The sequence below is a fragment of the Elgaria multicarinata genome, chromosome 2 (genome assembly GCF_023053635.1).
Source record: "Elgaria multicarinata webbii isolate HBS135686 ecotype San Diego chromosome 2, rElgMul1.1.pri, whole genome shotgun sequence".
NCBI lineage: Eukaryota > Metazoa > Chordata > Lepidosauria > Squamata > Anguidae > Elgaria > Elgaria multicarinata.
Window position 1 is genome coordinate 157,696,414 of NC_086172.1, and position 27,397 is coordinate 157,723,810.

General features: G+C 42.3%; 2 protein-coding genes across 2 annotated transcripts in view; one reads left to right on the forward strand and one right to left on the reverse strand.

Moving 5' to 3' along the window:
• Positions 1–6,942, reverse strand: part of LGMN (legumain) — a 28,107-nt gene extending 21,165 nt beyond the window's left edge. The window contains exon 1 of the mRNA XM_063117978.1: positions 6,845–6,942. The gene's annotated coding sequence lies outside the window, so the exon portion shown is untranslated. The remainder of the gene's footprint in view (positions 1–6,844) is intronic.
• A 10,477-nt stretch (positions 6,943–17,419) lies between these two features.
• Positions 17,420–27,397, forward strand: part of GOLGA5 (golgin A5) — a 31,003-nt gene continuing 21,025 nt past the window's right edge. The window contains exons 1-4 of the mRNA XM_063117979.1: positions 17,420–17,630; positions 20,987–21,596; positions 24,235–24,453; positions 26,924–27,143. Coding sequence (XP_062974049.1) covers positions 21,032–21,596; positions 24,235–24,453; positions 26,924–27,143 — 1,004 coding nt within the window. The 5' untranslated portion in view covers positions 17,420–17,630; positions 20,987–21,031. The remainder of the gene's footprint in view (positions 17,631–20,986; positions 21,597–24,234; positions 24,454–26,923; positions 27,144–27,397) is intronic.

The following is a 27,397-nucleotide window of genomic DNA, read 5'->3' on the forward strand; positions in this document are numbered from 1 at the left end:
AGTGGAAGGCCACGCTCCATTAGGTTGCAGTGCAGCCTGGCAGGAAGCTCGCCACCCCATCAGCCCCAAGCTGCTGATCACGCTCAGTTACCCTACTGGACAAGGTTAATGACTTCACACTGGTCTGCATACTCAGCACTATGCAGTTAGCGGAAGGGGAAATGGTCATGCATTGCCTGGTTGAAACTGCTTCCTCTTCCACTCTGGTTACAGTGGGAAAGCTTCTTTGAGTTGTCTCTCCTGATGTAGAGGCCAGAGTTGGAAAAGGTGCAGAAAAGGGCAACTAAAATGATTGAGGGGCTGGAGCAACTCCCCTATGAGCAATTGTTACAAGGACCATTTATCATAGAGAAAAGATAAGTGAGCGGAGACCTCATATTATGCACAAGGATAGGAAGACTTTTTTTGTCCTAATACTAGACCTCAGGGTCATCAAATGAAGCTGATTGGTAGAAGATTCAGGCCAAATGGAAGGAAGAACACACAGTGCATAGGCCCTACCACAAGATGTAGCGATGGTCACCAATATGGTCAGTTCAAAAGGGGATTAGACAAATTCAGGGAGGATATCAATGGCTACTAGTCATTAGTTTAATTTAATGTTATTGTATTATTACATTTATATCCCACTCTTTTCCTCTTGCAAGGAACCCAAGGCAGCTCACATGGCTGTTGTCCTCTTCTCTATTTTAACCTAATAACAACTCTGTGAGGTAGGTTAGGCTGAGAGTCAGTGACTGTCTCAGAGTCACCCAGTGAGTTGATGGCTAAGTGGAGATTAGAACCTGGATCTCGAGTCCTGGTCCAACACTCTAACCACTACACCATGTTGGCTATATATTACTTCCAGTTGGTGGAGAACACAACCAGGAGGGTGCGGATGTAAATAAGTCCTACTTGTGGATTTCTCACACTCAGCTAGTTTGCCACTGTGTGAACAGAATGCTGGATCAGATGGACCCTTGGTCTGATCCAGCATAGTTCTTACCTTTTTAAGTCAGAAAAATCACTGGAGGAGGCACATTAGCATTTTAGTCCAATACACACAATCTGAATTTGCATGTTTAGCCCTGAATCTGATTAAATTCCATTGTTCATGAATGTATTGCTGTTTTATTCCAACCATACTACTACTTTAGCCATACCTATTTGATGTATACACATTCAATGAGTCGTGAGTCACTTGTATTAAACAGATAAACGCATAACAAACTGATGGCATTTATTTAACATTTAAGGTTTTTATAGCACTTTCAGTGTTCAGACTGCCTTGCGCACACACATCCTCTAATTGCAATCCTTACGACAACCCTATAAGGTAGGTCATTATTATTATCATCCATATTGCAGAGGGGCGGTGATGGAGTGAGGCTGAGAGAAAGTGACTTACCTAATGCCACCTAAGGAATTCATGGGGGGAAGCAAAATTTGAACCAGGGACTTTCCAATAAGTATCTCTGGCGCCTAGCCAGTAACCCTGCACCAGTTCTTATTATATGCCAGTCATTCATGATGCCAGTCATTCATGATATTTACAGATGGAGGTGAGTGCAGGGAGAAGATACAACTGCTTATTAGCTCCAACGTTGTGTCTGTTTAAGTTGTTCAGTCCAAATACAGAATTAACCCTTATCACCATTACTTCAGCCAAGGTCACATAATGCTGAATCATCAGTAAAGTGTAAATGGTCCAAGTTGGCTAAAGTGCACTGTTAACGTAAACTCATTTTTAAAAGAGAGGTCATCCAATAACTCTGGATCCCTCTTTCAAAGAGTCTTTTGCTACAAGGACCAGGGAGCTGCTGCTGGAGACCCCTCGCAATCTCACCTCAATTTGCCCCCAAATGTTTAATCCTTTGGCCCTTGGCCCATGCTTTCAGCAAGCAGATAAGAATGCTTAAGAGTGTTAGCAGCTGCAAGCTCCTTGCAAACATGGTTAATCATTTCTTTTTGCTTATGAATCTGCTTGGCGACTGGACACAGTCCAACAGGAAGTTCTTCTACACACACCTTATTTCAATGAGAGGGATCAATATGTGTGAGAGAATTTTAAGCTGGGCCCTTGAGTCCCATAAGGAAACATTTTCTAGACCATAATGCATTCTTTGGAAGAAATTGACCATATTTTAACAAAGGCCCTGAAGTAAATGCCTAGAGTTAATTCAAACTAAGCAATCCCTTTACACAACAAAGGGAGTCCCCATGCTGGGGAATGCAGGCCAATTATGAAGACATGGGCAGTGCTAATTGCATGGGTGTTTCCCATCCAACGCATGTGAATGAGAAAGAAAAAAAGGGCAATTTTTCCTTCTATTCTTGGCTTGCATTTACAACTTCGGAAGATTTTTTTTTATCTGCAAGGCTGTGCTGATGCAATAATGAGACTAGGATAAGTATGCATACAACCACCTCTGATAGGAGAAGTCTTTCTAAAGACAAGATTTCTAAACTTGGCTGATAACGAGGTCAGACTGTAATGGAGATAAAGCTAGTTTTACTTCAAACACAGTTTTTATTTTCCTGCACCGTGCACACAACTGGTGACAATCAGGTCCCAGACTTGATCAGAGGAAAACAGCAGAGACCCTCTGACAATTTGAAATACAAATAAAGAAGTGGTAATTAGATTTGAAGTCATACTGTTAGTTTTACCCTACCCTGTGCCTGCTTACCCTACCCTGGGCCTGTTGGCATTCTCTTCCCCTCCTTATTGTTTTACTATGACTTTATTAGGTTGTAAGCCTATGCGGCAGGGCCTTGCTATTTACTGTTTTACTCTGTACAGCACCATGTACATTGATGATGCTATATAAATAATAATAATAATAATAATAATAATGGTGAAGCCTAAAGCTTATTTAGGCTTCACAGAAACTTAGGCCTTATTTTTTTAAAAATAAAATCCTACCTGCAACAATCTCAGCATAAGATGTTCCTATAAAAAAATTCTTTCTTATACAAAAAAAAATCCAAGTTTGCTAGCAATAATCAGTTAAAACCATCATAGCCATACAAGCACACACACCCCAATTAATTTATTTTGGTTTCAACTCTAAGAGGAACAATTTCTCTCCATGTAACACTTTAAGGCTGCACTCCTATACCTACTGACTGGAGTGGGCTCCACTGAACTCAATGGGGCTTATTTTTCAGTAGACATGAATACAATTATGCTGTAAACGTATTAGATAGTTTTCTTCATTCAGTAATAGAATCTAATCATCATAACAGGGTTTCTCCCAAAAATGTTCTACTTTTTGTGGAAATTTGAAATATTTTCTGCAATGAAGGATCTGTGGAGGAGTGTCAGCCATAGAATGAACACTGTGGTGGATTCTGCAGCACACACACACAACCCACAGAGTATTGGCTAGTCCTGTTCAGCCATACAGTTGTATCATATGGATCTAGAATACACCCAACACTCCCTTCTGGTCATGCACTGGAGGGAACGATAACATATAGCATCATAGATAATCGTCAGTTGGGGCTGAACAAGGGGGATCTGTTCCAATACTAGTTAGCGATCCATAACATGACTTTGGCAGCTGAAGACAAACTGTGTTTCTGGAAAGCTTGTGTGACATATCTCATCTTCTCTCTAAAGTCCTACAGGTTCAGAACCCGGTTGGAAAGAGGACACCACTGCATATTATGTTGAAACTCCTGAATGGCAGGGTGAAAGCATTTTTCATACACTACGCACTACACCCTTGGCTGAGAGATTACAAGAGGAGCCAGTTTAGCCAAGTAATCCACAGAGCTCATAACCTACATATGGCCTTCCAGTTGGACCTTGTAATTTTTCAAACTGCCTAATCCAGATTCCACTAATCCATTGTCACTCTGCATTGAATCTCTCTCACTCACACACATTCCTCCTCCAAGGAAGAGCATCAGCAATAGTTGAAGGGGATTATGGGACAGTGGCAATAGTCAATTCTGCTCCACTTGCCTATCCCAGAATAATTAGTTTATACTGGGCCTGTTCAGACAACACACTAAACCATGGTTAGGCCACTAACCCTTTTGCAGCAAATGCTTAGTGAGTGTGTTTAAACTGTGGTTATGTAGCCATCGCGGTTAGGAATGGTTCAGATGACACGCTAAGTCACGGTTCACAAAATATGCTAACCCATAATGTTTATCTCAAAATGCTTAACCATTATGGTTTAGTTTGTCGACTGAACAGGGTCAATGGAGCTAAAGAATCTTTTAAGTGCCTAACATAAAAAGCTTTAAAAATTAAAAACCATTAAAGATCCCCACTGGCAAGAAAAAAAGAACTCACTACAAGTACAAGCCGAAGTAAAACATAACAGCAGAAAGGTCTATTAAAAACTCAGGAGAAGTTTTTTATCTGGAACCAAAAGGACAAAGTAAACATCAGTGGAATGGCCCTGAGGACAGCATTCTACAAGCAGGGTGCCACCACAGAAGAGGCCCTGTCTCAGTTCTGTTTATGATACCAGCAGGAGCAGAACAACTGGGTAGGTTCACATGGGAGTACACGGCGACAGACCTACTTTGAAACAATCCAGTCAAAATTAAGCACTTTTAAGTCTGCAATCCAAAGCACTTTTAATAGGCTTTCTTCCGAGTAATCATGCCTAGGATCACTTTGCAATGCCCATTGCTTTAACAGAACTTAAAAGTGCTTAACTTTGCCTGAATCATACCCAAGATGAAATCATCACAGCAGCAAAGAAAACCAGCCTTGTAACATTTAGCTTTGTAAATCAACTAAGGCCTACAAACACATCCAATTCCTTCATTCTGAAACCTCATCTCATTAAAAACAACAACCACATTTTCATTGCTTTTGGAATATCTATTAAATAAAGCAAATTCTCAAGTATGCTTGCTACAGAAACTATTAAGATTGGACACACTGCACTTCATTATGAGCATGACAATACCCGAGTATCAAAATTGCCTCATTGGAGTACATGCCATTAAAGCAACAGCGTCCACAACTTTCTACTCATAGGCAATTCTTTCCATATCATTGTGCCTGCAGAGCAACCCTTGTATACCAGCCATGGACCCAGAATGCAGGGCTCCAAAATATGGTAAGATGATACAAATGCACATTCCTGAAGCCCCTGCCACAATGCATGGGACAACAACCCTGCAGATACACAGGGTAGCAAGCTATTTTCTATCTTCTAAATAATGGATCTCTGATAAGCTAAACATACACAAACAGGTTTCATCAGAACACAGTTTGAAGATCAATGCCTTAAAGTAACAACCTCATTTACAAATGCCTTTGGATTGTTGAGGTCCTAATTCACCAACCCACTTTTGGTGTGCCAGCCCACATTATAAGTCCAAGTTATCAACTATTTCTGGTTATAGTGTCAACAATTTAAAAAGCATTTTCTCTAATATCTGCACCTGTAGGGTTTCAGTAAGCATTCTCCCAGTAACCCTCTCATGTACTCTTGCTAAAGGCACGGAGTACACAGGAAGCTGCCTTATACAAGGCCTGTTCAGACAACACGCTAAGCTATGGTTAGGCCACTAACCCTTTTGCAGCCAATGGTTAGTGAGCGTGTTTAAACTGTGGTTATGTAGCCACCTTGTTGTGGAATTGTTCACATGATATGCTATTTCATGGTTCACACAACATGCTAAACCCATAATATTAAATTCAAAAAGCTTAATCACCGTGGCTTAGCGTGTCATCTGAACAGAGCCAAAGTTAAACCCTTATCTAGTTGCACCGTGTCTTGCCTGTGGGTCCCTGGTCGACAGCTGGTTGGCCACTGTGTGAATAGCATGCTGGACAAGATGGATCCTTTGTCTCATCCAGCATGGCTCTTCATATGTTCATTTACAGGGACAGACCCTTAGATATTTTTAACACTGACTCACAGCAGCTCTCCAAAGTTTGAGGCAGGGGAGATGCCAATGATTGCACCTGGGACTTTCTGTATGCAAAGCAAGGTAGTCTACCACTGAGCTATGGTCCCATGGTAGGACAGTCTTCTCCAACTTGGTGCCCTCCAGATGTGTTGAACTACAACTCCTTTTGTGTAGGCGGAGGATGCCGGGAGGTGTAGTCAAACACATCTAGAGGGCTCCAGGACGAGGAAGGCTGGAATAGAAGGTGCAATTCAGATCCACAAATAATTCTCTCACCCAGTACTAAACATGGCCAGGATCACAATACCGGCAAAATACTGAGTTCCAGGAAAATCCACCGACATCCACCACTGATCTTAGAATTTGATAGTCACGGCTGTCGTGGAAAAATAAACAATCCACCAGCGCACCATTTCCTCCCCACCCCATCCCACGTTTACCGGAAAGGGCCTAATCCTAGTCCACCCCTCCCTGGCAGATAGGATCGTCGTAAATAAGAAAGGCATCATTAAAACGCTGGAGAGCACTTCTCTCATTACCCCACCAATTCCCAACACTTGATGGACGTCATATAGCAAAAATTAGAACTTCAGTGTCATCGCGATCAGAGGCTGCTTGGCTCCGATCCCAAGTATGGGAAAGGAGAGGGGCGCGCTTGTAGCCACCGCAAAAGGCAAGTGGCCGGTCACTTTTGGCAGCATAGCAAATCTTAAGGTTCTTCACACCTTTCCCCTTCGCAACAGACAGGGCGGGATGCAGCGAGTTATCTCCAATGCGAGTCTAATCTTAAACCCCACTCGTTTCAACGGGTTTACTCTAGGTAGGACCAACACTGGATAGATACAACACTTCCACTCCAGCCCCACCAGCCGCTGGCCCAATGAGGTCATTTTTGCAAGGCTAATTTCTCCCCCACTTCCCGTCTGAGTGCCCTTCCTACTGAGTAACCCTCCGACCCCGAGTCGGTTCTTACCCAGGTTGGAAAGAGGTGAGAGGAGCCGCTGCCAGCTGGTCTTGCCTTCGCTTGTTTTGGAAACAGAAACCCGGCGGCGGCTGAGGTTACTGCGGAGATCGGAGATACTTATTTGCGAAAAGGCCAGAGGCGGGACAGCGACGTGATTGGCGGGTCTGGCGGCCATTGGCCGCGCAGCAAAAAAAAAACATCCAGAGGCCGGCTCCTATTGGATAGGATGCTAATCCCTAGGGATCGGGTGGCTGTGCGTTGCATGTTGGGAATTAGAGGCTGCAATAACGAAACATGTTCCAATGGGTGTAGCGGGGCGTCAGGAGCGCACTACTGAATACTGTGGCATTTGCGTTGGAGGTGTTTTTTTGATTCATTACACTACACTCCTGTGCGTGTTTCCTCAAAAGTAGGCTGCAATCCTATATATCCTCACATAGGAGTTTGCAGAAGGGTAGCCTCCATTGCATCAAAAACAACAAAGCGTCTTGTGACACCTTAAACACTAACACATTTAGGGCGAGACCCTCGGCATGTTTAGACAGAAAAAAGTCCTACAACTCTCAAAATTATAAATAAATAAAATTACCCAGCCAGTATGGGAATCGTAGGACTTTTTTCTGTCTAGACATAAAGAGGTTTCCGTCTTAAATCTGGCATAAACTTTCCTGTGAGAGCCGGTGTGGTGTAGTGGTTACAGATGGGACCAGTCACTGACGCCTAATCTACCTCACAGGGTTGTTTTGAGGACAAAATGGAGGGTAAACCACTTTCGGTTCTTTGCCAGGGGGTGGTGGAAGCATGATATAAATGTAATAAACAGGAATAAATAAGCTTTTGTGGACTAAATATGTTTTAAGGTGTGACTAGACACCTTTTACATCAGAGTAACTCCATTGAACTTAACAGGGCATAGTTTTGGGTGGATGTGCATAATTTTGCCCTGTTAAGAGTGTGACCTGTATGTTTGATCTACTACTAACCCTGATCATAGGCATATTACTCTGCCCCACTGAGTTCAATGAGACTTCGTTTGAAGTGAAGCACATAGAATTGCAGCTTACCTATACATAAGCCGCATTGAACCAAACACAGCGAGACTTACTTTTGAGTAAACATGCTTCGGCCACGTCACTTACTTGGAGTAGCAAAATGAATTCTGGAATCTTCTGAATAAATGTTATGCATACCAGATAACTTTATGCTACAGTCCTACTTGGGAGTAAGCCTCATTGAACTTGATGGGGCTTCTGACTTAACATGCTCTGTAAATCCACTGAAATTAATAAAGGTTGTCCTGTTGGCTATAAGAAAATTGCAAAATTCATATTAGTGTATTACCATTACTAGGTCACCAAAAATGTGCATGCTTGCAAAATCTCTTTATGAGGCAAGAAGTGTGGTGGGGTTGGGAGCTGATGTTTGCATAGTCCGAGTCATATGATACGGAGGAGGAAGGTTTGCTGACATTCAAACTGGGCTCTATCCGGTGATGTTTTGGTATCGGAGTTCAGTGGCCCTAGGACTAATGGGAACAAGAAAATAGCAGAGAGTTACTGAGCTTCCATTTTTGAAAATATAAAATACCAACTCATTGGTAGAGCCCAATTTGAATGTCTGCAATACGTCCTCCATATCATAAGACAATGTAGATATGGTGTCCAACATCAAGTCAGTCTCCATCTGCACCCCCCACCCCTCGCCTGCTATTTCCCCATCCCCAAATTATCTTTTTGTAATATCTTGCCAACAAATGTGTTTCTAGTCTCATGGCTGCAGAGGTAAATTTGGATATGTCATACAAGCACGCTCTCCAACCCTAGCAACTGGTGCGCCAGACGAACCATGCAATTGGTGCCCCGAAACCCCAAGGTTAAATCTAGGCTGAGGTTTTTGGTAAACTGTGAAACATTTTGTCCCTATTTTCCATTTAAGCAGAAGCATAATTATTCGGGTTTTCCGTCCTTCTGTCCTGCCAATGTTGCTGAAATCAGATAAAATAGAAACATTTTTTTTAGATTTGTATACAGCAGCCATGACATTTCAGTCCGATTTCAAATAAAAATGCATTAAAAATGTTAATTATAATTTGTAATATTGTAAATCCAAAATCATCCATTATGCCATTCTGCTTTAACTGCCACTGTCACCTCATCCAATATAGAAAAAACTAAAAAAAAAATCTTAAAAAACTAAGACTTTAAAAAAGAGAGTTGTATTCCCCACCCACCCCTCAAATTTGGTGCTCCACTAAACTTGGCACCCTAGAAGACTGTCTAGTTCACCTCTATAGATGGGCAATCCCTGCATCTTGCCTGATAAAGAGATCTAGAAGCCTCAAAAGCATGCACATTTTTATGACCTTTGAGTTGGCCTAATAAAAGTATTTTACTAATATAAAATTTGAAATTAATGGCTGTAGGAACACCTAACTCTGATTAGGATCAAGCTGAATGCCATTGAATTTAGTAGTATTTAGTTCTGACTAAATATGCTTAGGATTGGGATGTCAGGTTGCAATCTTACGCACATTTATTTGAGAGTACGACCCACTGAAAATATTGCCAAATGGCCCTAGCTTTTATGGGCTGTTTGAATTTTGGAAACTTTGTCCATAATATGTTAAAAATATGGACAAAAGTTTCCCAATATTTTCTCATAAAACACAAAATCACATATGGATAGCAGAAACAAAAATAATATATGTGGTGCAATGTACATTTCTATTAAATCTGATGCCAGAGAGATACTATAAACTATTTGATGTCCTTGCCTTGCCTTGCCTTGCCTTACTGAGCAGCTGAGCTATTAATTACTTGCAAGCAAACCAATTAGCTATGCTAATATACTGAATTTCTTCCTGCATTGAGCTATGAAAGGCGCAGGGGCCCTTCTAGAAAAAGAAGTTAAGCCTTATATATTTTCAACGCACATCCCTTTTCCTTCTCTTATATTCATTCTCCAGAAAAAGTATCCAGGAAGGAGAACTGCTCTACAAATTTAGAATTCTAAACTGAGAGTGTTACTAAAGCATCATCATCATTATATTTCTTACCTGCCTCTTCATTTGGATCGAGGTGGGGAACAACAATAAGAATAAAATACATAAAACTGAATTAAAAACATAGTATACATTATTTAGGGTGACCATATGAAAAGGAGGACAGGGCTGCTGTATCTTTAACCGTTGTATTGAAAGGGAATTTCAGCAGGGGTCATTTGTATATATGGGGAACCTGGTGAAATTTCCTCTTCAACACAACAGTTAAAGATGCAGGTGTCTTGCCCTCTTTTAAATCTGGTCACTCTAGTATAGCTCCTGCACCTTTAACTGTGGTGATGAAGAGGGAATTTCACCAGGTTCTCCATATATACAAATTATTATTATTATTATTATTATTTATTTATTTATATAGCACCATCAGTGTACATGGTGCTGTACAGAGTAAAACAGTAAATAGCAAGGCCCTGCCGCATAGGCTTACAATCTAATAAAATCATAGTAAAACAATAAGGAGGGGAAGAGAATGCCAACAGGCACAGGGTAGGGTAAAACTAACAGTATAAAGTCCGCACAACATCAAGTTTTAAAAGCTTTAGGAAAAAGAAAAGTTTTTAGTTGAGCTTTAAAAGCTGCGATTGAACTTGTAGTTCTCAAATGTTCTGGAAGAGCGTTCCAGGCGTAAGGGGCAGCAAATGACACCTGCTGAAATTCCCTTTTCAATACAACTGTTAAAGATACAGGAGCCCTGTCCTCCTTTTCATATGGTCACCCTACATTATTAAAACATCCTAAGATTCCACTGGATAGGCCTGCCAGAATAGATCAGTCTTTATAGCTTTCTTAAATGCTAAAGACTGTTAAGTTGACGAACCTCCTCTGGAAATCCATTCCACTGCCTGGGAGCAAATAATAATCATAGCCTAAACACCATCCTTGGAATGTTTTAGGAAATAAAAGCTGCTCCCAAATCCTGTGAAAATATATTCCCTTTTGTTCAATATTTGCCACTGACAGAATTGCTGCACTATCCTTTAGGAAATTGAAAGGTGTCAAACAGTGCCCCCTGCTGGATGAAAACTGAAATTCAAAGTAGACTTGAGTCAGACGTTTTAGTTTGAAAAGTATAAGAATTTTGATCTTTTTTTCTTTTCTAAAAAAAAGTTCAACCCCTCCTTAACTAATCATCTCCCATTTGGCATTAACATTTAAATGATAGCTATATAGGTTATATTATTAAATAAATATTCTCCATTCTAAAACAAATTGCAAATGAAATATGTTGAGGTAAAATATTTCCCAGCCTGTTATCTAAGCCTCCAAATTAACCAGGCACATCAACTTAATTCAAGTTAAATGTAGCCACTCTGACTGCACAGATCAATATTTTCTCCTAATTAGGCAAACAGCCCATTGAGAAGGCTGAAAAGTATAACATGTATTATACAATTTAAGTCATGTTTGAAATGTGTAGAAATGTCCAAACCAGTTAAATTTGAACATTTGAGAGAACATAACATCATATTTTGCCAGTTTTACAGTGCAATCCTATATGTGTCCATGCAGAATTAAGCCTCATTAGTGTCTCAGAGCCTGCCATTTTGCTGCCTGAAAAGAAACTGCAAATAACCCCAATTCCTAAAGTCAAGATGCATACTAACGAAGGCTGACCAAGTTATTCTGGCACCTGAGGCAGAAAATCCTACAAGCATCTCTCTCTGGGAGCAAAATACAGCAATAAATAAAATAACCGACAATTTTCAGCCCTTTCATGATATCCTGGATCAGCTGCCTTGTTTGCCTCACTCCACCAAATGCAAGTGTTGGTTAGTCTCCTTCAAGTACATTCATGAAAACTAGATATAAGCTACATAGATATAACAGCTTTTTATGTTGTAATGTGTAAACTGGGAGTTCTCAGGAGAAGGTGATACAGGCCACAGCTAGACCTAAGGTTTATCCTGGGTTCACCGCTGCCTGAGCACTGGATCCCCTGTGTGTCACCTAGATGAACAGGTTTGACCCCTGGACAATCCAGGGATAAACCTTAGGTCTAGCTAAGGCCTTAAGACTCATTTTTCAGAGTTTTTGTTGTTGTTGTTGTTGGATCATAAATTGAATGTTACAGATTTGGCTTTTGCTGAGTGTTTTCAAAACAAAGTTCTAGTGTTTAGGCAGACTTTGGCTACTAGTTAAGGACCTATAGCTGATAATTCACTTCAAACAAAGCATACACCAAAAATACTTTTAGATAGATTCAATTTTGGGTTTGTTCTAACAAGAATTAGTAAAGGAAAAATCTTTTTGTTCCATCTTTTACTTTTATTAGAAATATACTTGTAGCATCACATCAAACTATAACTCACATAAAAACATTTTTTTTAATTCTTTGTCTTCTAGTTCTAATAGCTTAAAATGGAGAGATCTTATTCTAAGTACCAAGTTCGATACTGAATAGGCTACTCATATAGGTCTTTAGTAAACACCAAGTTTACAGAAATATGTTACACATTGTCCGTATCTCCAGGCGCTGAGTATTTCGGAAGTCCCTTTTGTAGATTTTTCTTAACTTTTATTTCACAGGGCAATCCCCAATCAGTAACACAACATTGTAGTTCAAAGTATTAGCCCTGCAATAATATTGAACAACATTGTAGTTCAAAGAATTAGTCCTGCAATAATATAATTAGTACAAACATCAAGAATGCAAAAAAATGATTCCCCACCCCCTTGAAATGCTACTGTACACAATTAACAGTCCAATTTACTTTATACAAGGTGATAAGAGCCTATAATTAAACAGAAATTCTTCTCATATTCAGCTTTTAGCAGAACTGGTTCGCTTCCTTTTAGTTTTCTTCTCCAAACCGCCCTCTGAGAGCCCTGCCCAAGAGACTAAACCATCTATTTCATAGGGGTTACACTCACTCCCACTGTGATTGGATGCTGTTGCGTTTTCCCTAGGCCTTTTCTTGTACATGCAAAATGTATTTTATGTCTTTAAGTTTATTTGCTTCAATAATAGGTATTTTCACATGGAAATTCAGGGCTGGACCAAGACATTTTGCAGCTTGAGGTGAAGAGCAAGATGGCGCCCCTCCTATTTCATGTACAATAGTCAACTGGACTGGCAATCTAATCTTTCTTCAATACTGGCAATGGGACAGCTTCCTATAGTGCACCTGAAGGCAGCAGACTAGCTTAAGGGGTCTCAAGGCAGGCCACGTGGCACACAGCCCTTTCTTCCAACATCTGAGGCAACTCTGCCTAATGGCAGGTCCAGCCCTGTGAAAATGTCATATATTTATATTAATTCAATTATTATTATTATTTTTATTATTATTTATTTATATAGCACCATCAATGTACATGGTGCTGTACAGAGTAAAACAGTAAATAGCAAGACCCTGCTGCATAGGCTTACATTCTAATAAAATCATAATAAAACAATAAGGAGGGGAAGAGAATGCAAACAGGCACAGGGTAGGGTAAACAGGCACTGGGTAGGGTAAAACTAACAGTATAAAGTCAGAACAAAATCAAGTTTTAAAAGCTTTAGGAAAAAGAAAAGTTTTTAACTGAGCTTTAAAAGCTGCGGTTGAACTTGTAGTTCTCAAATGTTCTGGAAGAGCGTTCCAGGCATAAGGGGCAGCAGAAGAAAATGGACGAAGCTGAGCAAGGGAAGTAGAGACCCTTGGGCAGGCGAGAAACGTTATTCTTTAATTCTTAAAATGTTTGATAACATGTGGATAAGATCTAGCAAAGATTTTCTACTGAAAATAATATCCCAGTTTTTATTAAGGAATTAAAATGGTTAGGACCAGAGCATATCATACCCTCCAAAAATTTGAGCTCCTGTAATTACACTTTGTGCAAGGGGCTTTTCTGGTGTCGTATTAATTTACTCCTTGCTGTTTGGGCATGCTGGAAGTTGTAGGACTTTTTTTCTGCCTAAACATGCATAGGATTATACCCTAAATCCTTCTCCACAGTAGAGGTTGGCACTAAACTCAGCACTGTTAGATCCAAGCATAAGTTTGTAGCCTCAGGACTGCACTGGCTCCACCATGAGGGATAATTGTACTTATTTAGTAGTGAGAGAAAGACACTTTGCATATGCTCATAGTATTCTTGTTACTTGTACTTCAGGAAAGATTTAACTGCCAGTCCGACTGCCTTCTGCACGGGAACACCATTCTGTCCTTTGTCTCAGGAAGCAAAATATCTTGGACCAGTCATGCCAGGGACTGTTTCTCTGTTGATATGAAAAAGCACTTGTAACAAAAGTTTATGTTGATTTATGATTTATTTATTGCTTTTATATCCTGCCTTTTTCCTCCAAGGAACCCTAGGCGGCGTACAGAATCTTCCTCGTCTCCATTTTATCCTCACAACAACCCTGTGAGGTAGGTTGGGCTGAGAGTTTGTGAACTCCTTCAGACTGGGGAAAATCGTGTTCGCTTATCACGGCGCTGTTTCCTGCATTTCTTCCACTTCTGCAGTGAGCTGTAATTACCAGAGAAAGAGAGCAGCGATCATGCGGCTTCTACAGCTTCAATGCAGTTTAATGGGACAGTGCCATCTAGTGGGCATGTTATAGCACAACTCCTCCTGCACACGCAGGAAATATCAATAAATACTGACGTTTTTGAGAAGAGTTGGGTTTCCTAGGCCTTTTTTAATCGCTAAGTGGAGTGGGGGATGTGCAAGAGGATCTCTGTGTCGTCAAAATGACCTGCGAATATCCGTGAGTGGTCAATCACCAGCATGCTATAAATTGTTCGTTTAAAGAAGCTCTGTGACCGGCCCGAAGTCAACCAGTGAGCTTCCATGGCCAAATGGGGACTAGAACCTAGATCTCCCGAGTCCCACTCCAAAACAGGGACCTGCATCTCATGCCGCTCCAGCAAATGACAAACTCTTGGAGAAAGAGGGCAGGGGCGATGTTTCTTGATTCCCTTTGTGGCTGCCCTTTGTAGACAAGAGTTCTTTTCTCTGCAGACACCTGAGTTCCTGATTACTTGTGGACACCATCCTTCATCAGACTGGTAACAATGGTAGCTGCTTGGGGGAGACAATGTAGAAATCCAATACTTTATTGTTGCAATGATTTGGCAGCAGCATCTCTGACACATCCATCTGCTCCAGAAAAGAAAAGAAGGCGCAAAGACAGACGTTTGTGCTCTTTCGAACAGGTTGCTGGACTAGACAGACTCTCAACCGAAATGTAACCCCTGCACTATAGTCTAGCGTTGTTATTTCTTGGATTTCATAGCCCTCACTGCTAATATTACATTTTATTCCCCTCCCTACACCATCCTTCCACAACCTGGTGTGCTCCAAATGAGTTGGACCACAACTCCCATCACTCCCAGCTATCACTGGCTGAGGATGATGGGAGTTGTAATCTACATGTGTGTGTCTCCCAACTCAGCATGGCATTCCATGCATCTGATGATGCCAGTAGGCAAATTGTTTTGGACTACAACTCCCATCAGCCACAGCCAGCATGGCCAAATGGTAAGGAATATTGGGAGCTGTAGTCTGTCAACATCTGGAGGGCCAAAGGTTCCCCACACCTGCCAAAATGAATTTGTTAGTCCTTAAGGTTTGATTTTAGCTGCAACAGACTTGTGGCCATCCCACTGGAAATAACTACCCTATAATCATATAGTGCACTGTTCACATCCCCATATTTGGAAATAGCAGCTTTAGAATAACACTGGTAATATCTATTGGGATATGTTGGTCTAATATTTACAACCTTATTTTAGTTATTGCCAGACTGGGCTTCTGGCCAATAACCTTATAACAGAGTTTTGCAGCGGTTTCCAGCAAAGTCAGCACAGACACAGATTAAGACTGAGACTTTCAGTAGGTTTAAAGAAACCTTTACTGGCATATAAAAATATAATTTAGTTATGGCAATCACAAATACAAATACTTACATACGGTCAGTCAATACAGCTCTGATATCTGATCATTTCTGATACATGTACATGGGAATACATTCCTTTTTATAGGCTAACTGTACAATGATGCAACTGCTTGCAATCCCTTAATTGAAACAATCAAGTCACCAATTATTCAATCATGTCATCAATGTCCAGGTGCAACGTTGACCTTTAAGTTTTCTGCTGAGTCTTCTGATTCCTCCAGCTCCTCAGCAATTAGTAAATCCCTGGAAACATATCCAGGATCCATTCCAGGATCCAACAATATCCTCATACTGATGGTGTGGAGGTTACAGTGCCGAAGTAGATAAAGTAGCTTAAAGCCTAAAACAACTTGGGACTGGATACTTGAGAGAGCACCTTCTCCCATACCAAACTGCCCAGTCACTGATGCCATCTAAGGGCATGTTCCTAATAGTTCTACATGGACCTATGGCTCAATTAGAGTCAACCAGAAGAGCCTTCAGTGTGGTGGCCCCCTTCCTTTGGAATTCCCTGCCTTTGGAGGTCAGGCAGGTGTCTCCTGAAAATGGAAGGTTAGGCTGAATGTCTGGCCATGGTTTTTACCAAAATTTGGATTTTATCAGAACTTGTTCTTTTAAAAATAGCAAATTTTAATATGGCGTTTTTAATTCTTTTATTCTATTTGTTGTTCACTGCTCTGAAATCTTTTGGGAGTGGTATTTAAATATTATAGATAAATAAACTAATAAATAAATAAATACACTAACTCTCCAAAAGCCTTTATTATTGTCACCTACTAGATCTTTATTGGTGAAATGCAGCATCACAAATACAGATCTCTACTGCAATACTTCAGACATTATCAAAACATGAACGGACTGCAGAAGAATGACACAGGAGTATCTAGTCAGAAGCATGTCCTACTGAGTGCGATCAGACTTATTCCCAGATATGTGCATATAGCAGGGATGCATAACCTTTTCAGCCCCAAGAGCTGCAGGTAAGACTGGCTCAGGGATCGTATGCAGACACTCTATTAGTGGGCATATGCTATTAGATGTACCCTATTAGATGCACACACAAGCACACCAGTGATCTTGATACAGATTGCTCCTTCCTCTTCGGTGGGGCTTACACCCAGGTAAGGAAGTATCGGATTGCAGCATATACCCAAACCCCATTGAACTCAGTGAGACTTTGGAGTAGACATATAGGATTGTGATGTATCAAAGTAACATAAAAAGCCCAAATCAATCCGCGTGTCACTTCAGAATATAGAGACACAAAACACACACCTTAAAACTTCTGATGACTAGTAAAGGCATCTAGTTGCCAGTGACTCTTTATCGGCTGAAATTGGCAGCGCCTCATCCTTTGACATATCAGTGATGATTGCAACCCTATACACTTTGCATTGGGAGTAGAGCTACATTGGCAATTCTGATCTACAACTGAACAGCTTTTCCTCTCCTACTTCCCATGCAAAGAGGCAGAAAGTCTTAGAGGATTCCGTATACCTCTATGGCTATGGATGACTCTACACTTTTCATATCTCTATGCGCTTCCGACGGTACCTGTACGGCACGGGGCGTGGTGATTCAGGTGTGCGTGCTTTCGTCACTTCCGCACAGGGTTTGTCCGCACCGGCGCCTTGCGCGGGGAAAGAGGCTGTTGCCGCTGGGTCCTTGTGCCCGCAGACTAAGCGGCCACGTCTCCCGGAAGATGCATCCGGATAGCCCTGACTAGCCTGCGGCCTAGCCGTAGCTGCGGTTGCTGCTACGACTGTCGGTTTTCTCCTCCTCGTCGTCGGTTTGGGTCCGATCTGGGCTCCTGGCTCCAGAGATCGTGGCAGGGTCGGGACGAACTGAGGCTGAGGGTAAGCAGCGGCCTAAAAAACTTGATTGGGGGAGTGCATGAACAGGGGTCTCCTGCGAATGTAATGTAATATTTGCGGTCCCTAAGGAGAAGGAGCGCTTTGTACAGCGTCTGACACACAGGCCTTTGATGCCCGGGGTCATTCTTACATCAAGAGTTTCTGCTAAACGCGTGACAGGCCGAGATCCGGCAGGTGAAGCTTTTCCTGGCATGGAATTGCAGGCAGTGTTTCATGGAGGATAAGGCCCTCATTGGCTAGTAGTCATGATGTGGCTATACATTATCTACAGAATTTGAGGCATTATGCTTTTTATTATTCCTATTATTACGTTTATATCCTGACTTTTCCCCTCTTGCAAGGAACTCAATTTCTTTCTCCTCTCCATTTGCCCCCTCACAACAACCCTGTGAGGTAGGTTAGTCTGAGACTCAGTGACTGGCCCAAAGTCACCCAAGGCATTGTGGAATGAGGCAGAAATTAGGTCTGGGACAGGAGGGCTGTAGGGAATCTTACGTGCAGAGTTGTTGTTTTATAAAGTGAAGAAAGAGAATAGGAGAAATGAAGTACTCTAGACCTACTGGTGGCAAAAGCTTGTGCAAATGTCAAATGCATGCCAGTCCCCGGTGATGCCCACATGTTTATTCCATGTTGCTTCTTACGTTTTCTTACTATATGTCCTTCCTGTGCCCCAGAAAAGCCACCCACACAGATTAAATCTACATGGCAAGCACAAGTTTGCCAAAGGTGTGACTCTTTAAAATGCAGATGTCGGGCGCAATATGTTTATATATGCCGTGGCTGTGCTATTTAAATAGTTGCCTAATAGTCAGCTTATGAAGTGTTGTTTTGCCACCCGACACACAGTCACAACCATCCCCTGGTATTTATTTGTGTGGGCACCTGTAATCCATGAACGGAGCAATCACCAATGTAGCTGGCAGCAGTTTTCATGATGGCAGACGTTGGAAAAACTGCTGCCGTGATGTAGGGATTTGGTGTTGCCTGCATCTGGGATTGTTTGGTTCAAATATTTACCTCCCAGGAAGAATGTCACGGCAAGCAGGAGACCAACTTGGTCCCCTGCCTTGGCCAGTGAAGGAGCATCTGTTGGGCGCTTGCTTCCTCTCCTCCTGCCAGAAAGAACTCTCAACCCCAACTTCCACTTGCCCTGGCACTGTCGAGCTGAAGGGAAGCACGTTCTGGCCTTTACCATAAAATCATAGAATAGCAGAGTTGGAAGGGTCCTATGAGGTCATCGAGTCCAACCCCCTGCTCAATGCAGGAATCCACCCTAAAGCATCCTTGACAGGTGGTTGTCCAGCTGCTTCTTGAAGGCCTCTGGTGTGGGAGAGACCACAACCTCCCTAGGTAACTGGTTCCATTGTCGTACTGCTCTAACAGTCAGGAAGTTTTTCCTGATGTCCAGCTGTAATCTGGCTTCCTGTAACTTGAGTGCATTAGTCTGTGCCCTGCACTCTGGGATGATCAAGAAGAGATCCTGGCCCTCCTCTGTGTGACAACCTTTTAAGTATTTGAAGAGTGCTATCATGTCTCTCCTCAATCTTCTCTTCTCCAGGCTAAACTTACCCAGTGGTTTCAGTTTCTCTTCATAGAGCTTTGTTTCCAGACCACTGATCATGCTGTTCAACCATGGGACTATGGGCCACTGGGGTGCCACGCCCCCTGCCTCCCAGGAAGGACATCATGGCAAGGGGAAGGCTAGCCTGGCCCCATCAGCTAGAGAAGGAACAGCTACAAGGATCTTACTTCCCCCTCCCTGCTAGAAAGATCACTCTGCTCTGACATCTTGAGTTTGCTTTCTTTTTTCTTCCCTCTTCATTCCTTTTCCCTTTTATACTTTTTTGCACTTTAAGTGTTATTAAATAATAATAATTTCTAAGCAAGTGTACACTGAAGGAAGATCCTTGAGTAAATGGCCCCTAAATAATTCCTATATGTATGGTAATTCGAATATACAAATGTTTTGATATTTTGACTGATCTTGTTTTTTTTGTGAACCGCCCAGAGAGCTTCGGCTATTGGGCGGTATAAAAATCTAATAAATAAAAATAAATAAATAAATAATCTTTATTCATATTCTTGCCCCTGTGTTCCAACTGTGAGGAAGATTAACCTGTCAGATAGAAATACTTAACCAGTACGTTTTTGACAGTTCTTCCTTGGGGGAAGGCATTTATAGTAGTTGAACTGACCTGAACATGGCAAACTACTCTTATTTATTGTACATAAAAAGGTTGGCAAGTCCAGACTTGGCTCTTGCACAACTCTAACGTATGGAAGAGCTTCCCACTGGATTGTGTTGTCTGGCTTAGATCTGTCTGTCCCCCATTCACCTGCCCTTAATAGTGCCCCAAATCCACCTCTTGCAGGTCAAATGTACTATCACCACAGTTCTGCCACAATCAGAGAGAAAGTGGGAAGTGGGTGAGCCCCAGTTTAGGGAACAAAAGGTAAGCTGAACCTTTCATCCTCTCAAAGCTTACCTTTCCACAGTCTTGTTCCCAGGCATAGCCATTTATTTATTTATTTATTTATGGTATTTTTATCCTGCACCTCAGCCAAAAAGGCTCCTGGAGTGGCTTATAATCAATCAGTAAAGAAGGCAGTCCTTGCCCTCAGGGGGAAAGAGGGGGGAAAGAAAAAGAAATTAAGGAGATTGTTCAGCAGGGCTGGTAGGAAGGCCCTGCTCCCCTCTCAGATCTCCCAAAGGAGGGGCAGACCAAACAGCTCCTTCTTCTTCCCCACAGGTCATGATGTCAGTTAGCCCTGGGGTGGGGTGGGGGTCCAACTAGAGCAGGCCCAGGTGGTCTCTCAAGTTTCTGAACTTCTCACCAAGTTTTCTTCTTGAATTGGACCCTCTTGCTTTTGATGTGACTGCAGCAGATCTGGGTGTAAACCCATGGATTCAGTGCTGTTCCTTATTATTGTTGTTGTTGTTTATTATATTTCTAGACTGCCCCACAACCAAAGCTCTTTGGGTGATTTATCTCCTGTAGAGCAGCCTCTAGTAGCACTGAAATAAATACATTTGCAGGATGAAAAGGACAGCCTGCCCATAAATGTATAACATTAATTGGCAGTGACCTACCACATTGCCCTGATGATAAATTTGTAAAGAATTGACGAAATATTGGTTGACCCATACTTTGGTGTCACGTTTGGATTTCAGCTCTGATTTTACGGAGTGATGGGACAGCCTCCTCAGCACATCAGTAGGAAATTGACTTTGAATGGTGACATAAAGGAGATAACAGCCAAATCCCTTAGTCTTTTGGCATTTTGGCCTGTGTCTGTTTGATCTAAAATTCCCACTGTTCGTATCTTTCTTCCCATAGGTGAGCATCGGATGATCAAATTACATATCATCTTTGACTTCCGGTATGTCTTGGTTTGTTGACCTGGCCGGCAAGGCAGAGGACCTTCTTAACAGAGTAGACCAAGGAGCTGCGACGGCTTTAAGCAAGAAAGAGAATGCAGGCAATCTAACTTACAGTGATAGCCGCTTGGACATGGCCAGCGAGTACCCCAGGCTGCACCAAGAGACCCAAGAGCAGCAGTTCCAGACATCCTCTAAATCGAGCTTTATCTCCGCGGCAGCAGATAACATTAAACATCCGAAAGCGACTATCCTGGCCGGGACCGCCAATATCAAAGCGACGCCTCGGGCATCCGCGGAAGTGCCCCTACCCACGGAAGCGGTTTCTGCGCCCAGACTGTCATCCCAGTTTGTGAGGAGGAAAAAGTCTGAACCCAACGACGAACTCCTGTTTAACTTTCTCAATAGCTCTGAAAAGGAACCAAATGGGAAAAAGGACCTTAAAAGAGAGAAAAACAGGACAGCCACTGCTCAGAATCACTCTCGGACTTCGAGTGTGAGCTCCGTGTCAGCGAGTTCGCAGAGCATGAAAATGGGGGAAGACGCTTCTGTTCGGGCACCGGGCAACGGTAGCTAAGCATAACTATTATCATTATTATATTTATTTATATCCCACCCTTTGTCCAATGCTGGGCCTCAAGGCGGCATTACAGAATTTAAAACATATAGATTAAAAACCTATAAATAGAAATATATATCGTTTAAAATATATTAAATATATTCCAATATTAAAACATTTAAAATGACAGTTTTAAAAGTCCTTGGCACAGACAAAGGTCCCAATTATTTGCCAAAGGCCTGCCGGAACAAAAAAGTCTTTGCCTGCTTCCTAAAGCACATCAAGGAGGGAGCCAGTCTAGCTTCCCTGGGAAGAGAGTTCAAGAGCACTGGAGTAGCCACCGAGAAGGCTACAGATATTAAGAAATATTTTAAAGTGGTGAGAGGATCCTAGCCTTACTGTTACGATTGCATGGGGCCCGGTCTGAATGTGATTTCTAAAGCAGTGTGCTCTAAGCATCTGGGTGCACAATTTGGGGTGCCTGCTGAGCTCTAATTTATTTATTTATTTATTTATTTATTTATTACATTTTTATACCGCCCAATAGCCGAAGCTCTCTGGGCGGTTCACAAAAATTAAAACCATCATAAAACAACCAACAAGTTAAAAATACAAATACAAAATACAATATAAAAAACACAACCAGGATAAAACCACGCAGCACAATTGATATAAGGTTAAAATACAGAGTTAAAACAGTATAATTTAAATTTGAGTTAAAATTAAGTGTTAAAATACTGAGTGAATAAAAAGGTCTTCAGCTGGCGACGAAAGGAGTACAGTGTAGGCGCCAGGCGGACCTCTCTGGGGAGCTCATTCCACAACCGGGGTGCCACAGTGGAGAAAGCCCTCCTCCTAGTAGCCACCTGCCTCACTTCCTTTGGCAGGGGCTCACGGAGAAGGACCCCTGTAGATGATCTTAAGGTCCGGGTAGGTACATATGGGAGGAGGCGTTCCTTCAAATAACCTGGCCCCAAACCGTTTAGGGCTTTAAATGTCAATACCAGCACTTTGAATCGGGCCCGGACCTGGACTGGCAGCCAATGAAGTTGTAAAAGGACTGGCGTAATGTGATCTCGCCGGCCAGTCAGTGTTAGTAAACGGGCTGCCCTGTTTTGTACCAGCTGAAGCTTCCGGACCGTTTTCAAAGGCAGCCCCACGTATAACGCATTGCAGTAATCCAAACGAGAGGTTATCAGAGCATGGATAACTGTAGCTAGGCTACAGCACTTAGATAGATTGCTGTAGATCGACTGAAGAGCTGTATTGTCATTTCACACCAGGGCCCTCATCTGTAAAATGATGACAACTGTAAAGCGCATAGTTAAACTCTGGAATTCACTATCACAGGACATGATGGCTTTAAAAGGTTAGACTAATTCCTGGAGAAGAAAGCTATTAATGGCTACTAGCCTGATGGCTATAGGCTACTTCCAATATCCGATGCAATATGCCTATGTACATCAGTTGCTGGGGATCATGGGTAGTAGGGTGCTTTCCTGCTTGTGTGTTTCTTGTTGGCAGCTGCTTGGCCGCTGTGTGAACAGTATACTGGACTAGATGGACCCTTGGTCTGATCCAGCATGGCTCTTCTTATGTTCCTAATGCTGGTTTTATAATTAGTACTCAAATTACTGCTGGAGGGGAGCTGCCCCCTTACCTTTTGAGACAGCCCCCTTAACTACCATTTTTAGAAGTCTGTGGTGGGTGGGGGCATGGTTATGGATCTCATTTAAGCCCCCCCCCCATCCCCGGCCTTCCCCAACTTGGTGCCTTCCAACAACGATGGAAGTTTTAATTCAGTTTTAATTCAGTCTTATTTTACACATGGTGGGAAAGCGCTCCTCCTAAACAGCTGCTAAGACTGCAGAATTTTGGGGGATCAGTTTTGTTGCATACATTCATAATCAGCCTACATCAGGCCTCTAAGATGTGTGGCCCACTGAGACTAACACAGCCACTTAGCTGTGCATTAGCCTGCTAAATGCCACATGTGTGCACGCATGACACTTGCCTACCTACCTACTTGTTTTTGCAGAGAAATGGCAAAACCAGGAGGTTTATCCAGTCGCTGTTAGACTTCAGCTGGCTTTATGGATCATAAGTTGTGGATTTACACCTTACTACCATTTCTGCATTGTGAAATAGATTGTGTTTGTTTATGGTAATGATATGGATCCAACAGAGCTGTGGAGGAAGAAAGTACCTTTTTTGTTGTTGTTGTCCAGACTTGGGCAAACCCTTTGATTAGGACCAACCCAAATACCACAAAAAAAAAGTACAGGCTTTCAAGTTCTGTAGAATCTGATAGTGCAAGAATTCATGAGCTTGCACATTTTTGTGAAATGTGGGTACTGCCCAACTGTGGAATGTGGATTTCTTTCCCCTTAAGGGCCAGCATGGTAGTCTTGGTTTTCCTTCTGTTGTTTTTCGTAGTAGTAGTGATGTAGTCATTTATAATACATCTTGCAAAATTGGCATCTAGCGTCCCTGTTCGCTACAGTAGAGAATTGTATATTAGGCTGCAGTCCTATACTTACCTGGGAGCAATTTCCATTGAACTCAACCGAGTTTGTTTTTGAGTCGACATCGTAAAAAGTAGCCCAGCAAAGGAATGTGCCTGGTTACATGTGGATCTCTTTGTACAGAGACGCCTGATAGTTCCAGTTCTGGACTGGAGACCGATGTGGAAGTTAAAAAAGATTCACCGCAAGTTGCAGAAGCTAATCGTAGCCTCACGCCTACTGACAGCAAATCGCACGAGTTGTCCAATCTTCGCCTCGAGAACCAGCTTCTCCGGAATGAAGTGCAATCTTTAAATCAAGAAATGGCATCTTTAATTCAGCGAGGCAAAGAAACCCAAGCAGGTGCTATTATTGCTGCTATTGTGGTTCCTGCTGGTTATATTGTTGGTTTTATTGTTTTCATTGCTGTTTTATTGCTTTTAATATTTTTGATACTTTATTGCTTTTAATATTTTATGTATTTTATTGTTGTAAGCTGCCTTATGAGGGCTTCTGTCCTGAAAGGCGGCCAAGAAATGTTTTTAATCATCATCATCATCATCATAATGCAGAGATTTGAAAATGTTGACATATATTAATGCTGTCTTCTACTGAGTCAGGCCCTTGTGTTCTGCCTAACCCATATGTGCTCAGGGTTCAGGATCATGGGAATTACTTTCTCTTTTCTTTTTTTACTGAAATCCTGGGATCCACCAGCTGGAGTCAAATTCAAAATAGTGACTGGTGGGGCAGAGCTAGATGCAAAAATGAAGGCTCTGGGGGCAGAGCAAGTTACCTGCACTTCCTTGTGCCACACATAGGGATGACCTGTCCATGCAAGGACAAATCTACATGTGGGTTGCTATAGATCAAGGATTCTAAGAGCCTGTTTTTGTGGTGGTGTTGGTGGTGTTGAGGGAAGGGGGAGCCTTTTGGCTTTCGACTAGTAGTCAAATATGTGCAGGCCATGCAATGACCTGCTACAAATCAACACCTGAGGCCCTCCTCTGAGTGCCTGCTCCGAGGGAGGTTTGGAGAATGACAACAAGAAAGAGGGCCTTTTCGGTGGTGGCTCCCTAATTGTGGAATGCTCTCTCTAGCTTCTTAATGCATCAGTTACCTTGTTTATGGGTATCACTGATGTTTTAATTGCTTTATGGGGTGATGGTATTTTGTTGAGATATATTAGTTGTTTTAAGCTGTTTTACTATTATTATTATTATTATTATTATTTATTTATATAGCACCATAAATGTACATGGTGCTGTACAGAGTAAAACAATAAAATAGGGTGTTTAGTTCCTAGTTGTGCTCCAGTTAGGCTAAAATACCCAAGAAGAGCATTCTTACAATATAGAAAACTCAACTTTTTCCCCCTTTTGTTTTTGAATACAAAGTGTCATACAAAACCTATCAACACATCACTCCTAGTCAAATGCAGTGCTAATACAAATGGTAACAAATGGATTATCAAAATTATTTACTAAAGTTATCTGCACAACTACACCATTGCTTCAAGTGTAGTGATGCTAATAATGGCATCTGTGATTTACTTCATGGCAAGTGATATGGCAACTTAGTTATTTTTTGATGTCTTAATTTTATTGCAAGTTACTCTGAGTCTTTTTGTTGTTGTTGAGAAAGGCATCTAAGAAATTTAAATAATAATAATAATAATTCATCCAGTGATCTACCAGTAGATCCTGGTTTAGCTTCTGCTCACTCTGATCTAGCCCAGTCTTCTGTGTCTTCTGCCTGGCAGGAGCTCCCTGAAGTCTCAGTCAGGGGAATCTTTTTCAGCCCTTCTGTCTGAGCTTCTTTAACTTGAGGTGCCATAGATTGTACTGGGGACTTCATGTGTGCAAAGCATACATATTCTTTGATGGACCTATGGGGTAGTGCAAATGTAATCTTCCTGAGCTTTTAACCAGAGTTGGGAGATAGGTTGCATGCCATGGCTTCATGCATTCCTTCCTGTCTTCTCCTGCATGAATTCACTCCTTCCCATGGTTTGGTTTCACTACAGTATAGTACTATGTGCCTTCATTGGCACGAACTAATCACAATGCTGTGATTGCCAACATAACTAGGGTGTGAAAACAGGGTTTGAAGTGGGTTTGCAAACCCTGGTCAGGCGGGAACCGGATTAATGTTTACCATTGTTAGTGCCAATATGAACACAGCAGTCAAAGTAAATTGTGGAAGGGTCGGGAGAATTCATGCAAGTGATGGAAAGAAGGGAAGGGAGGATATAAGCCGGGGTGCAGAACTTCAAGCTTGGGGTCCCAATCTGTCCCTTCAGGACTCCCCTGAAGGCCCCTCCCATCCCCTCCCCTCAGGCACGCCCCCTTTGTCCCAACCACTGATTATTTGGTAATTTCCCAGTTTTGCACAGGCCCCCGCCCCACTCTAAAAGGTTGAAAACTCTTTTCTAAGGCTTTGTTATTAGCAGCAAGAGCTTTCAGCTACAATATGCTGGTATTTTTGGCCTCACCCCTTTGACTTCGGCCAAGCCCGCCTCTGGAATGTGGCTCCTTAGAGCTTCTCCGAAATGGAATTTGGTTCTCACCCTGAAAGTGGTTCAACAGCCCTAAGAGAAGCCCACAGCAGGGCGCCCAATCTCCTAACCACGTTTTGTAAATTGAGGCCATTCTTACTGCATTGGGGCAACATGGCCAGAGCCCCGCTGAACTGATTTACTTAGGTTACTTTTGGGTCCTAATTCCTTATCGGTGACACCGTTGTGCTGCTTCCATAAGAAATCCGGCCTGTTAATAAACATGCCAGCCACTTTGTCCATCAAGCTAACTTTTGCTGACCTAAACATTTGCAGAGTTAAACAGTGCCCGAGCGCGGGTGGAGAAGTGGAATGCTGATCATTCAAACAACGACCGGCTTGTTCGGGAGCTTCAAGCCCAAGTTGACGATCTGACCGAAGCTGCCGGCGCCAAGGATTCCCAGTTGGCTGTCCTGAAAGTGAGGTTGCAGGAAGCCGATCAGCTTCTGAATTCGCGGAATAAAGCACTGGAAACACTGCAGAATGAAAAATCACGGTACTCGCAATCTGTCTTGCCAGTTTCAGGTTGGGGAAATCAAGCTCCGTAGGCTTGTTGTATCTCTAATGTTTCCTCTTTGCTTGTAGGATAGTTTTTGCGTCTCTGTATAATCTGATTTTTAGCTTCGTCTTCAGTGGCCAGGTAGCTCCAGCATTAATCCTGAAATGTGCTCTGTTTTTTGCGGGAGTATGTTCGTCTTACACAGGAGGGAGGGCCCAGTTTCAGTGATATGCTAGTGGTGTAGAAGCCCT